Below are 13,863 nucleotides of genomic sequence, written 5' to 3'. Positions count from 1 at the left end.
GGGCGCCCAGCGGTGGAACCTGAGCCGTGTAGCCGATCGGGTGAGCGAGGTGCCGGCCTTGTTCCCGGCCAGGGGCTCACTTCTCCGTGTTCCTCTAAGCGCCTGAGCTGTGCCCGCTCCGTGTGGCCCTTGGAACTCAGAGCTCTAACTGCTCAATGGCTTGCTGGGCCTATGGGGCCTCGCTTCTCAGGAAGCGGGGTCTTGTTTGATGGACACTCTGTGCTTCCTTTCATGACGGGCACCCCCTGCCCTGTGCCGCCTGGAACCCAGGCCCTCAGAGGAGTTGGCGACCTGCCCGCGTCGTCCGGAGCACCGCCGGCTGTTACTTCGGCCGTAGCCAACCATACGGTTTTTCGAGACGGTGGGGCTTTTGTCCAGGATAATTTTTTTGACTTGATTTTGCTTTAATTGCTTCCAAGTACCTACTAAATTTTTACATTTTTTAAAATATAATTACTGGACATAGAATGCAATGTAAGTAATTAGGAGGATGTTTAGTTTGGTAGGAAATTACCAGACTGTCTTCCAAAGTAGCAACCGTGTCGTGGGCCCCTCAGTGAGTTCCTGCCGCTCCGCGTCTGCGGGCCCCAGCAGCGTTGCTGTCAGAGTGGCGTCTGGCCCGCAGGTGTGCAGGGGTTTCAACTTGTAATTCGCTGTGACCCTGTGATGCTGAGCATCTCATGCTGCTTTGCCATCTGAGTGTCAGTGTCATCTTTTCTATTTTCTTCCTTTTAAGCTATATTTTTATTGATTTCAGAGAGGAAGGGAGGGGGATAGAGACAGAAACATCAATGATGAGAGAGAATCATTGATTAGCTGCCTCCTGCACGCCCCGCACTGGGGATGGAGCCCACAACCTGGGCCTGTGCCCTGACCAGGAATCAAACCATGACTTCCTGGTTCATAGGTCAACGCTCAACCACTGGGCCACGCTGGCTGGGCAAGAATAGCCTTTTATCTTTATTTTATTTTATTTATTCTTAATTTTATTTTATTTTTTTGTGTTTTTTAATATATTTTTATTCATTTTTTACAGAGAGGAAGGAAGAGGGATAGAAAGTTAGAAACATTGATGAGAGAGAAACATCCATCAGCTGCCTCCTGCACACTCCCTACTGGGGATGTGCCCGCAACCAAGGTACATGCCCTTGACCGGAATCGAACCTGGGACCTTTCAGTCCACAGGCCGACGCTCTATCCACTGAGCCAAACCGGTTAGGGCTTTATTTTGTTTTTAAGGATAGCCTTTTAAAAGAACATACTTGCCGAAGCCAGTTTGGCTCAGTGGATAGAGCATCGGCCTGCGGACTGAAAGGTCCAAGGTTCGATTCCGGTCAAGGGCATGTACCTGGGTTGCGGGCACATCCCCAGTAGGAGATGTGCAGGAGGCAGCTGATCGATGTTTCTCTCTCATCGATGTTTCTAACTATCTCTTTCCCTTCCTCTCTGTAAAAAATCAATAAAATATATTAAAAAAAATAAAAGAACATACTTTCATTTCTTATATTTTAACATGATACATTTTGATTTTTCTTCACAATAGTAAGAAAAGTACTTTAAACTAATGGAAATAACATACGCTAATTACAAATAAACTGTCTCATTAAAGTGAGTTTGAGTGGGAAGGAAACCTATTTTTATCTGATATTTAAAATTTTTTAATTTATTGATTTGAGAGAAAGAGAAGCAGCGATTTATTGCTCCACCTATTTATGCACTCATTGGTTGATTCTTGCATGTGCCTGGACCAGGGATCAAACCTGCAACCTCAGAGTATTGGGACAACGCTCTAACCAACTGAGCTACCTGGCCGGGGCTGACTTTCAGTATTTAAGTCCTTGAAAAGCTTATGCCTTATTGCAGAATTACCACTTTAAAAATACCGGCAGTGATAACAAACTCAAAATGTGTACAAAAGGCAGCTATGTCATTTATGTACGTCACAAGTTAAATATTTGCATTTCTCAATTTAGTCTTCGAGGCGCTGCCTCCCGTGCCGATGTGAAGGAATTCTTTAATTTGATCGTAGGGAGCACGCCCTGCACCGCGAGGGGCCTTGGGGACGGCGCCACGCGAACACGCATCGACTCCCTCCTGCTCCCGCATCTCACAGAGCAGCTCAGGCCTCGGCACTGCCGCCAGCTCACCACGCTGTCCCCTAGCTGTGCCTCAGGGACAGGGCATTCCAGAGCCTGCGGTCACCGCCTGGCAGTGACGCAGGAGGCAGGAAGTGGGCTTCCTCCGGTTGGGTAATAAGCCCTTAGCTGTGTCGTAAGCTCCCAAACAGGAGGGTACCACAGCGCCCTGCCCCGCAGCATCGCGCCCTGGCAGAAGCCAACAGCCCACCCGGTTCTGCTGCTTCCATCACACAGTCCCTAACCCCCCACGTCGCCCTTCAGCACCTCTTCCAGGACCCGGTTCGGGCAGGACCCAGCGGGCACACTGCACGGAGGGGTGGCGCCGCGCTCCGCCAGCGCCGCCTCTGAGCAGTCTCCACGCGGCTTCCTCTGTAGACCCCCGGCTGGGAGGCCTCTGTCCAGCTGCTCTCCAGCTGTGGCCCAGGCTGACCGCTCGCTATTTGAGCTGTCGCTCCGGTTGGTCCTGGGAGGAGGTGCGTGTAGCTGCCCCCTGCCCCACGGTGTTGGGACCCTTCCCCCAGTGTCTTCTCCACGTGCTGCTGTTCAGAGTTTTGGCCCGTTTTCCTATGGGGTTGTTCGTTATTGTTGAGTTTTAAGAGATCTTTGTGCATTTTGAATACAGGTTGCTGTTTTTAAATCAGCCGTGTGTTTTGTGAGCCTTTCCTCCCTGCCTGTGGCCGCCCGTATCCTCTTAGTAGCATCGTGGTTGGTCCCTCGAACGGGCCGGCCAGGCACTCGGCTGCACAGGGGCTTTGCTAGGTCTGGGAGCTTAGGAGTCAAGGTCGGGTGACGGCCCCGGGGCTCTCGGCTCTGCATCAGCCTCCTTGTTCCAGGTGAAGAACTGACCACTTGGGAGCACGTGGCAGGTGTGGCAGAGCCTCGACCAGGACCCAGACCTCAGACCTTGTCTCCTGGGCCAGCTGGCCCTGCAGACCCACACCGCCTCCCGGGCACCGGCCCACATGGCCTGCATAGTTTCCATTGAGAAATCAGCTGACAGTGGTATGGGTGCTCCCTTGTAGGTAACTAACTGTTTTTCTCTTGCTGCTTTTAAGATTCTCTCTTTGTCTTTAACACTTGGCATTTTAATAATGATGCCTCTTTGGGTTCCTCTTGTTTGGGACTCTCTGTGCTTCCTGGACTTGTAAGTCTATTTCGTTCACCAGGTAGGGCAAGTTTTCTGTAATTATTTCTTCAAATAGGTTTTCAATATCTTGCTCTCCCTCTTCTCTGGTTGGTGTTTTGATAGCAAGGACAGCATGTCTTTTTATTATTATTATTATGAGTTCAGAGAGCAAGGGAGAGGGCGAGAGAGAGAGAAACATCAATGATGAGAGAGAATCATGGATCGGTTGCCTTCTGAATGGCCCCCACTGCATCCCGGGCATGTGCCCTGACTGGGGATCCAACCGTGACTTCCTGGTTCATAGGTCGATGCTCAACCACTGAGCCCCGCCGGCCAGGCAGGACAGTGTGTCTATGGGCAGGACAGTGTGTCTGTGGGCAGGACAGTGTGTCTGTGGGCAGGACAGTGTGTCTATGGGCAGGACAGTGTGTCTGTGGGCAGGACAGTGTGTCTATGGGCAGGACAGTGTGTCTGTGGGCAGGACAGTGTGTCTGGGCAGGACAGTGTGTCTGTGGGCAGGACAGTGTGTCTATGGGCAGGACAGTGTGTCTGTGGGCAGGACAGTGTGTCTATGGCCAGGGAGGGTGCTGCTCCCTCGGCAGGTCTTCCTCCTGACCCGTCTCCAGTATGAGCCCTTTGTCATCCCCTAACCTCGGGCAGGGCCAGGCTCCCTCACTGCGCATCCCGCTTTCCTCTCAGGTAGAAGTGGGGACTTGAACCAGCTAATTTCTGAGATCTCTTTCAACTCCTATTTCCTGTGATTTTTTTTTTTTGCATTTATATATTTAGAGCATTTCACCCCAAAGCAGCAGAATATGCATTCTGGACAGATGAAGACAAAATGCCCTCCAAAGGTAGGGGCAGTGTCTGCTTCTCCTGTTTTCCTAATGACCACATGGAACAAAAAAGACAAATAAACGGACGGATGATTTGCATCCATACCCGCCTCCCCTTTCCTCACCAGAGTGCCAGGAAGTGACACAACTCCCACTCGGCTGAGGTTCATTCCCAGAGTGTTCTAGGCCCTATACTTTGGAGCCGCAGGTCCAGGTGTGAGTCCTGGACACACAGCGTCGCAGGTGCTGGAGACAGGAGCGCTGCCCAAGTGAGCCCATGGCTCTGTGGGAAGCCGAGAAGTGCCCGGTGTCAGTTTCTGGTGGTTGTGTTCCCTGGGATGTCAGTTTCTGGTGGTCGTGTTCCCTGTGGTGTCAGTTTCTGGTGGTCGTGTTCCCTGTGGTGTCAGATTCTGGTGGTTGTGTTCCCTGGGGTGTCAGATTCTGGTGGTTGTGTTCCCTGGGATGTCAGTTTCTGGTGGTTGTGTTCCCTGGGATGTCAGTTTCTGGTGGTTGTGTTCCCTGGGATGTCAGTTTCTGGTGGTTGTGTTCCCTGTGGTGTCAGTTTCTGGATGGTTGTGTTCCCTGGGATGTCAGTTTCTGGATGGTTGTGTTCCCTGGGATGTCAGTTTCTGGTGATCGTGTTCCTTGGGATGTCAGTTTCTGGTGATCGTGTTCCCTGTGGTGTCAGTTTCTGGTGGTTGTGTTCCCTGTGGTGTCAGTTTCTGGTGGTTGTGTTCCCTGGGATGTCAGTTTCTGGTGGTCGTGTTCCTTGGGATGTCAGTTTCTGGATGGTTGTATTCCCTGGGGTGTCAGTTTCTGGTGGTTGTGTTCCCTGGGATGTCAGTTTCCGGTGGTTGTGTTCCCTGTGGTGTCAGTTTCTGGATGGTTGTGTTTCCTGGGATGGTTAAGGTCAGGCACGTCTCGGGTGGGAGGTGTGCCGGGAATGCCGAGAGGAGAACCAGGGTTGCTTAGGCACGGTGTCCGCATCGCAGGGAGGGGCAAGTCCAAAGGGCACCGCTTTAGGACGAGGCCTCTGCAGCCCCGTCTGCCTGAGGCTTCGGGAGGGACCGGAGACGCCAGACCATGCTCACGCTCCTGCTTCGGCGCGGCTTGTCCCTGAAGGTGCTCAGGAGGCGAGTCGATGAGGCCTTTCCCCGGGTGAAGACCCAGCCGTGAGTTGGGGGGCTGCGAGAAAACTCTGGGGTGGCCAGGGTGGGGGTCTGGGGAAGAGCTCAGGTATCTAGACACTCGGCTCTGGGGTGCCCCGAGGCCTTGGGGGCCTTTTCTCTCCGCCCGAGGTGATCCCTGGACTTGACCAGACCCAGCATGCGGCCTCCTGGGGCACCGAGCCCACTGCTGGAAGCAGCACTGCCTGCCTCTGAGCTCAGGGGAGGGAAGAGCAGGGGGGAGGCAGGAGGAAGGGGCGGCTGCTGCCCTGGGCAGGCCGGGCACACAGGTCCTGAGCACCCAGCTGACTTGAGGGGACTCAGGGACGGGGGTGCATGAGGGTGGGGAAGGCTTTCTGGCAAGGTTTTCAGCCCTGACTTCCCCCCAGGTCGACATGTTGGGTGGTCGGCAGCTCCTTACCGCCCTGCCTGGCTTCCGGCTGAGCATCCCTGCCGGCACAGTCCAGGCGCCTGGCCACTTCCCTCCCTGGCCGGCAGCACCGGCTCTGGGTTCGGGTTGGGGCAGCGCCAGGAACCCAGGGCTGTGGTGTAACTCAGTCTGGGGTTTCCTTTCTCTTTTCGCAGGGGGTGGGGACTGGAGGGCACGGGCACAGATAAGGATCTGCGCGTGAGGAAGCGCGTGGACTGGCGGCCATTTAAAGAAGCAGAAGTGCGTGCACCTGGATGTGGTCCGTGAGCGAGAGCGCAGCGTGCACGCCAAGCCGAGCAGCATTCTGTCCTCACTGTATCTCCCGACAACACCTGCCAGACTTGCCTCACAGGCCAGGTGGACGGGTGCCAGAGCTGAGGCCAGATGGCAGATTTTTGGAAGGACTGACTCATTCATTCATGCCGGCGGGGCTTTTCCGGGCACACCGGCGAGGCTTTCCACTTTATTGCTGGCTGCTGGCTCCCCAGGCAAAGGGCCCTGCGGAGGGTGGCGCTGGGCACAGCCTTGGTCATGCCACTCCCAGCCTCCTCTCACCTGCCCCAGGGCCACCCTCACTGTCGGATTGCCTTCTTCCTGACGCCTGTGGAGGGCGTGGAGGGCGGTGGCGGGAGCAGGGAGAAGTGCAGGCCCTTCTGGAGGGGAGGGACCTGGGCCTCTCCTGGCAGCCTGCACACCTGAGCAGGCGCAGGAAGGGGAAGTGAGTCTGGTTGTTGGGGGTGGGGTGCCAGCCGACACCGCTTCCCCTTCCCTGCGGAGGCTCACCCGGCCCTGGAGCTGGGGGAGGGGCCGCTGGGACGGTCTCAGATGCCAGCTCCCTCAAGCAGGAAGCAGGGTGAGCATCTGATGGGACGTCTCCCCTTTCCCCGTGAGCTCACTGGCCCTCAGCCCCGCCCTCCCGCCCGTCCGGTGCTGTGGACGGTGCTGGTGTGGGTCCCGGTGCTGGTGTGGGTCCCGCCCGGGCCTGGCCTTTGCTGAGAGCCAGGCAGACCCCAGGGCGCTGCCCTCTCCCACGGCCTCCAGAGGCCTCGAGGCCCCTGGGACCGCTTGCTCTCTTGACAGGGCAGCGGAAGGGCTTGTAGATTTACTTTTTCCTTGTAATTATTTACAAAGTGAGGTTTCCATGGCAACTGGCTTCTGGTCAGCTCCTCAGAAGGGCAAGGCAGCCTCTTGCTGGTTGGACGACGGGGTAGCCCGGAGGCCAGCGTGCTCCCCAGAGCCCTGCACGGCAGGAGGTGGTGATGGTGTTCTCGGTGGGAGGGTAGGTGACTCGGTGATGCCAGCTGCGGATGCCCCCACCTCCCTGGTCCTGGGGTGTCCCAGCCGCTCGGCTTCCCAGCCAGCACGGACCCCCAGTCGCAGGCACCCTGTGTGGGCCATGGTGGCAGGTGGGGGCAGTTTGATGCTGTCAGGTGGCAGAGGAGAGGTGGCCATGTGTCCAACAGGGTGGCAGGCTTCCTGAGGGCGGGGCACCTGTGCCTGGCCCATTCTCGCTGATCCCTGACCTTAGGTGGTTAAGCAAAGCCAGGACAGGAAGTCCCGCCTCCTGGTGACCACCTGCGCTCTGAGCAGGGTCCCATCACGGGCGGAGCCGGGACCGGACCGGTACCGCAGCTGCTTGTCTCCTGGTCTCGCTGCCCTTTGTCGCGCCGGCGGGTCTGTGTCTGCCGAGCGTGGCTGCGCTGCTTGCCTCGGCCCTGGGCCCGGGTTCTTGGGAACAGGCGCTTCCCCTGGTTCCTTCCCTGCCCTGGGGGCCTCGGAGGACCAGGGCTTGTTCCTGGCCCTGCCTCTTCTGGGGCATGTGGTGGGGTCTCTGGGAGTTGAGGGGACTTCGCTGAAACCTTCGTCAGCGGCGAAGTGGAGAGGCTAAGCAGCGCCCGTTTCCACCGGGTCCCCCAGAGAGAGACGGTGCTCATGTGCGCCTGGCCCTGGCCTTCTGTCCGCTGTGCACCCATCCTGCCCCCACCTTTCCCGCCTGGAATGCCACCCAGCTTCTCCCCGCACCCTCCTCAGACCCCGTTCAGACCCTGCCTCCTGGGTGCCCCTCCGAGGCCCTGCCCTGTGCCTCCCCTGGGAGGGGCGGAGGGTCTGTGGCTGCCTCTCTGGTTTGAGCCTAATTCCGAAGGGACAGGACCCGGGAGCCTCCAGCGCCATCCGCCATCCGGTTCCGGGCCGCGGCTTCGGTGCAGGTGAGAGCTGAGATGCACGGTCTCGTGCTCTGCTTGCCGCCTCCTGTGACAGATGGATGCTTTAGCTTCACTGTCGGATAAACAAGGCCCCCACCGTTACCATGGAGCTCACAGCCCTGTTTTAATTTTAGCGCTGACATTTCCCAGTCAGAGCAGAGATGCTGGCCCCGCGCCCAGGGAGCTGTGAGGGGGGGCAGGCAGGGGTCAGCCCGCTGCGGAGCGGCCACCAAGGCCCCAGGGCCAGCGGGGCTCGCCCAGGCCACATGCTGCGGCCTCTGGGGTGCGGTGGGGGCTGCAGGGGGGACAGGCTATATGAGCTTGTGGTGCCATAATAAACGACTACAGGCTAGGAAACTTAAAACAATGAAATGCATGCTCTCAGTCCGAGGCCACAAGCCCCAAGTCCAGGCGTTGGTAGGCCGCGCTCCCTCTGAAGCCTCCTTCCAGCTCCTGGTGGCGGCTGGCAATGCCGTGTTCCTTCTCGGACACGTCACTCCCGGTTCTGCCTCCGTTGTCATATGGCCTTCTCCCTGTGTGGCTCCAAAATTCCCTCCTCTTTTTCAGTAATAGTTTTGTTTTATTTATTTATTTAATATATATTTTATTGCTAACAGTATTATAGATGTCTCCCACTCCCCCCTTTATCCCCCTTCACCCAGCCCCTACCCACCCCCCAGACCTTCACCCCCCGATTGCCCGAGGCCATGGGCTATGCACATCTATAATAATAAAACCCTAAGTGACTGTTGCAACCAAAACAGCCGAACAGACTACTGAACAGGCTGCGTGGGGCAACCAGGCCGGCAGGGGGAGGGGGGACAGTTGGGGGCGACCAGGCCATCATGGGGGGCAGTTAGGGGTGATCAGGCAGGCAGGCAGGTGAGCAGTTAGGAGCCAGTGGTCCCAGATTGTGGGAGGGATGTCCGACTGCCGGTTTAGGCCTGATCTCTGTGGGCCTAAACCGGCAGTCGGACATCCCCCAAGGGGTCCTGGATTGGAGAGGGTGCAGGCTGGGCTGAGGGGACCCCCCCCCCCCACCCTGTGCATGAATTTTGTGCACCGGGCTTCTAGTAAGTATGTAAGTTCTCTGGTTTCTCTCTCCTCGTGCCCCCATCCCCACACGGAGGTATGTCAGTCTATTCCGTGCCTCCAGGCTTTGGGTCTTACTTTATGGGTCAATTCATTTTGTTCATTGGATTTCACATATAAGTGAAATGATGGGATGGTTGTCCTTCTCTGACTGGCTTACTTCACTCAGCATAATAGTCCAGGTCCCTCCATGCTGTCCCAAGGGAAAGGGACCCTCTTGTTTACAGCTGTGCAGTATTCCATTGTGTAGATGTCCCACAGCTTTTTATCCACTCGTCTGCTGATGGGCACTCGGGCTGTTTCCAGATCCTGGCTATTGTAAACAACACTGCTGTGAACATAGGGGTGCATGTATCCTTTCTGATTGGTGTTTCGGGGTTTTAGGATCTATTTCCAGAAGTGGGATCACTGGGTCAAAAGGAAGTTCCATTTTTAATTTTTTGAGGAGACTCCATACCCTTTTCCACAGTGGCTGCCCCGGTCTGCATTCCCACAGCAGTGCAGGAGGCTTCCCCTTTCTCCACATCCTCCCAGCACTTGTTGACTTGTTGATGGTGGACATTCTGACAGGTGTGAGGGGACAGCTCGTTGTTTTAATTTGTATTTCTCTGATGATTAGTGACTTTGAGCCTGTTTTCATGTCTCTTGGCCATTTGTATTTCCTCTTTGAAGAAGTGTCTCTTCAGGTCCTCTGTCCATTTTTTAATTGGACTATTTGTCCTCCTTTTGTTGAGTTGCAGGAGTACGTTATATGTTTTGGAAATCAACCCATTATCAGTCTGTCATTGGCAAATATGTTCTCCCATACTGTGGGCTCCCTTTTCATTTGGATGGTGGTTACTTTTGCTGTTCAGAAGCCTTTTATTTTGATGTAGTCCCATTTGTTTATTTTTTCCTGTGTTTCTCTTGCCCTAGGAGATGTATCTGCAAAAATTCTGCTGTGTGACATATCTGAGATTTTACTCCTTTGTTTTATTCTAGGATTTTTATGGTTTCTTTTTTTTTCTTTTATTATTATTATTATTATTTTTTTATTTTATTAAATCTTTATTGTTCAAATTATTACATTGGTTCCTCTTTTTTCCCACCATAACTCCCCTCCACCCAGTTCCCACCCCACCCTCCGCCCTCACTCCCCACCCACTGTCCTCATCCATAGGTGCACGATTATTGTCCGATCTCTTCCTGCATCTCCCCCCCCCCCCCCCCAGAATAGTCAGTCCATTCCCTTTCTATGTCCCTGATTCTATTATAATCACCAGTTCATACTGTTCATCAGATTATTTATTCACTTGATTTTTAGATTCATTTGTTGATAGATGTGTATTTGTTGTTCATAATTTGTATCTTTACCTTTTTCTTCTTCTTCCTCTTCTTAAAGGATACCTTTCAGCATTTCATATAATACTGGTTTGGTGGTGATGAACTCCTTTAGCTTTTTCTTATCTGTGAAGCTCTTTATCTGACTTTCACTTCTGAATGATGGCTTTGCTGGATAAAGTAATCTTGATTGTAGGTTCTTGGCATTCATCACTTTGAATATTTCTTGCCACTCCCTTCTGGCCTGCAAAGTTTCTGTTGAGAAAAGGATTTTTATGGTTTCATGGCTTACATTTAAGTCTTTTATTCTTTTTCTTTTTTTAATTTTATGAGTTTATTTGAACCTAGCTGACAACATAGATCAAATGCTCCTCTTTTATCCATTTTGAGTTTATTCTTGTGAAGTTGGTGGTCTATTTTCATCTTTTTGTATGTGTCTGTCCAGTTTTCCCAACACCATTTGTTGAAGAGACTGTCTTTACTTCATTGTATGTTCTTGCCTCCTTTATCAAATATTAATTGACTGTAATAGTGTGGGTCAATTTCTGGGGTCTCTGTTCTGTTCCATTGGAATATATGCCTGTCCTTTTTAATATACACACACACACACACACACACACACACTAGAGGCCTGGTGTGCGAAGTTCATGCATGGGTAGGGTCCCTAGGCCTGGCCGGCAATCAGGGCCATTCAGGGCCTTCCGGCTGCCGGCCGGGGCCTTCCTTCACACTGCACCACCCCTTGCTGGTCAGTGCACTTCTGAGCAAGCGATCGAACTCCCAGTCTCCCGGTCGAACTCCCGAGGGCACACTTTGCATATTAGCCTTTTATATATATAGATTGATTTCAGAGAGGAAGGGAGAGGGAGAGACAGCTAGAAACATCAATGATGAGAGAGAGTCATTGATTGGCTGCGTTCTGTATGGTCCCTACTGGGGGTCAAGCCTGCAACCCAGGCATGTGCCCTTGACCGGAAATGAGCCATGACCTCCTTTGCAGAGAGTGACTCTGAGCACACCTGCTTAATCATGGGTGGAGACATCTGTCGGAGACACTCCTGCCCTTGGCATCACTGCGACAACTGTGCACGGGGAGTTGATGGACAGATCCAGCCTCCATCAGGCTCTACCCACTTGAGCTCCCATTGGTCGATGAGGGCCCGCTTCACCCGTTTCACACACCCGCCCCCCAACCACCAATCTCTTCTCTGCACCTTTGATTTTGAGTTTTTAGATTTCACATGTAAGTGAGATCATACAGTATCTGTCTTCTCTGTCTGATTTATCTCACTCGGCACCATGCCCTCAAGGCCCATCCATGCGGTGGCAAATGGCAGCGTCTCCTTTCATGGCTGAGCAATGTTCCATTGTGTGTGTACCGCGTCTCTGTTACCCACGCATCCAGCGATGGAGACTTAGGCTGTCACATGTTTAAGTATCGCTGCAGTGAACATGGGGTGCCCGTATCTCTGAGTCAGAGATTTCATTTCCTTCAGACACGTACCCAGAAGTGGGATTGTGGGGCATGTGGCAGTTCTAGCTTCAGGTTTTTGAGGGACCTTCACATTTGTGTATGGCGGCTGCACCATTTACATCCCCGCCAGCAGTGCACAGGGTCCCTCCCCGCATCCTCACCTCACTTGTTTCTTGTCTCTGATAACAGCCATTTGACAGGCGTGAGGTGATGCCTTGCCGGAAGCCAGTTCCAGTGTCATAATTGCAAGTTTCATTGAAAAACTTGGGGGCTCAACAAGGGCTGAGTCACACATGTTATCGCCTGCTGGGAATGGCTGAGGGCATGTCCCCGAGCCTGAACAGGATGCATTAAATTGATTGCTGGCTGCCAGACAGCTCAGGGCATCTTAACCTACATGTTATTGCCTCCTACTGGCCAAACACCTGAACAGCCGTAGGCAAATTCTTCCATTCTGACAACGGACTCTGTATACGAAACCCTGACCCTTTGAAATGTCTATCTCTGTCTCGCCTCAGGATAAGTTGTGTTAATAAAAAGCATGGGGTCCTGAGCCGAGGAGAACTTAGTTTCTTTAGCTAGGCTCCTCTGACCCCCAATGCCTTTCAAAATTATATTTCGTCACTGGACTCTTCATTAAGTTACACACAGCCTTTCTCCAGATTGCTGAACCCTTCTAGATGCTGGAACAAGAGCCCCAGCAGTGTCTCTCTGGGTTTGGATCTGTGTTCCCCTGAAGCTTAGTGATGTGGAGCTGTACTTGTGGGCCATTTGTATGTGCTTTTTGGAAAAATGTTTATTTAGTTTCTCCACCCATTTTTAAATGGGATGTTTTAAATTCTTTATATATTTTGGATATGAACCTCTTCTCAGATACATGATTTGCAGGTACGTCCTCCCACTCTAGGTTGCCTTTCATTTTGCTGAAAGCCTTTTCGCTTGATGCTGTCCGCCTGCTCACGTTGCTTCTGCTGTCTTTGTTTCCTGGTGTCAAATCCAAAACAGTCATCCCCGAGACCCGTGTCAGGGAGCCTGCCGCCTGGTTTCTAGGAGCTTTATGGCTTCAGGTCCCACTTTCAAGTCTTTAACCCATTGATTTAAAATTATTATTATGATGTTGTTATTGTTCATCCTCAATAGAGGATATTATTTCCATTGACTTTTTGAGAGTGGAAGGGAGAGAGGGGAAGAAATGGAGAGAGAGAGAAACATGGATGTGAGAGAGACATATTGATTGATGGGTTGCCTCCTTCACGTGCCCCAACTGGTTCCGAAGATGAACCTGCAACCCAAGGCACATGCCCTTGACCAGGAACCGAACCTGGGGCCCTTCAGTCCGCAGGCCGACACTCTAACTACTGAGCAACACCATCCAGGGTTCAAAATATTTTTAAGTGAACATTCGAGAGGCCGAGTGACGCTTCTTTCCTGTGCTCTGGGGGTCCCCCTGGCACCGCTGCCCCTGCGCCAGTGATGGGGGGCGAGAAGCCAGGTCCCCTGAATGGGCTGTGGTTCTTGTTTGGGCCTGGGCGACAGAGACCCACAGCTGTCAGCCGCCCGGGATGCGGGTGCCCCTGCAGTAAGCTGGCTGAATACTCAGGAGAGAGGGCAGGTCGACACTGTTTCTGGTGGTGTGCAGGCTGTGTGGCGCTGCCGATCGAGTTCTCTTCTGTGGTCAGCCCAGCCCTCCTGCGGGGAGAGGGCAGTTGGGCCTGTTTACAGACCCGGGAGTGGAGGGGTGAGCGTGTGGGCAGCTGGCCAGGGCACCCAGCTCATTGGCGCTGGAGCCAGGACCGCCCTCAGGCTGCCTGCCGCCGGGCTGCTGAGGGGAGCAGGCCCCCCGGAGGCGGCGGAGGGTGCTGTGGGGGCCACGCTGGCCCGCGGGTTGAGCAGGCTGGTGACCTGGGGTGGGTGCTGGGCGTGCGGGAACCATGGCGCGTGCTCAGTGCCTGTCCCTGCACGGGAGGAGCCCGCGATGGCTTGTTGGGTTCAGAGGCTCCATGGAGCCCCCTTCCCTGGGCTGCCACGGCCAAGGCGCGGCTCCTCCTCCCGGGGAAGTGAGGTGGCCAATGGCACC

General features: G+C 53.9%; 1 protein-coding gene across 4 annotated transcripts in view; it reads left to right on the top strand.

Annotated features, from left to right (window-relative positions):
• ACOT7 (acyl-CoA thioesterase 7) overlaps positions 1-13,863 on the top strand; it is a 68,816-nt gene that overhangs the window by 15,148 nt on the left and 39,805 nt on the right. The window contains exon 1 of one of the 4 annotated variants that reach the window (XM_070403117.1): positions 5,174-5,272. The exons of the other annotated variants lie outside the window; for them this stretch is intronic. Within the exon in view, the coding sequence (XP_070259218.1) occupies positions 5,184-5,272 (89 nt within the window). The 5' untranslated portion in view covers positions 5,174-5,183. Of the gene's footprint in view, positions 1-5,173; positions 5,273-13,863 lie in introns of those variants that run through there. 4 annotated transcript variants of the gene reach the window in all.

This window comes from Myotis yumanensis, unplaced genomic scaffold (assembly GCF_028538775.1).
Source record: "Myotis yumanensis isolate MYYU_CA2020_CCGP unplaced genomic scaffold, mMyoYum1.0.hap1 SCAF_2, whole genome shotgun sequence".
NCBI lineage: Eukaryota > Metazoa > Chordata > Mammalia > Chiroptera > Vespertilionidae > Myotis > Myotis yumanensis.
This window is presented reverse-complemented; position numbering and strand designations above follow the sequence as displayed.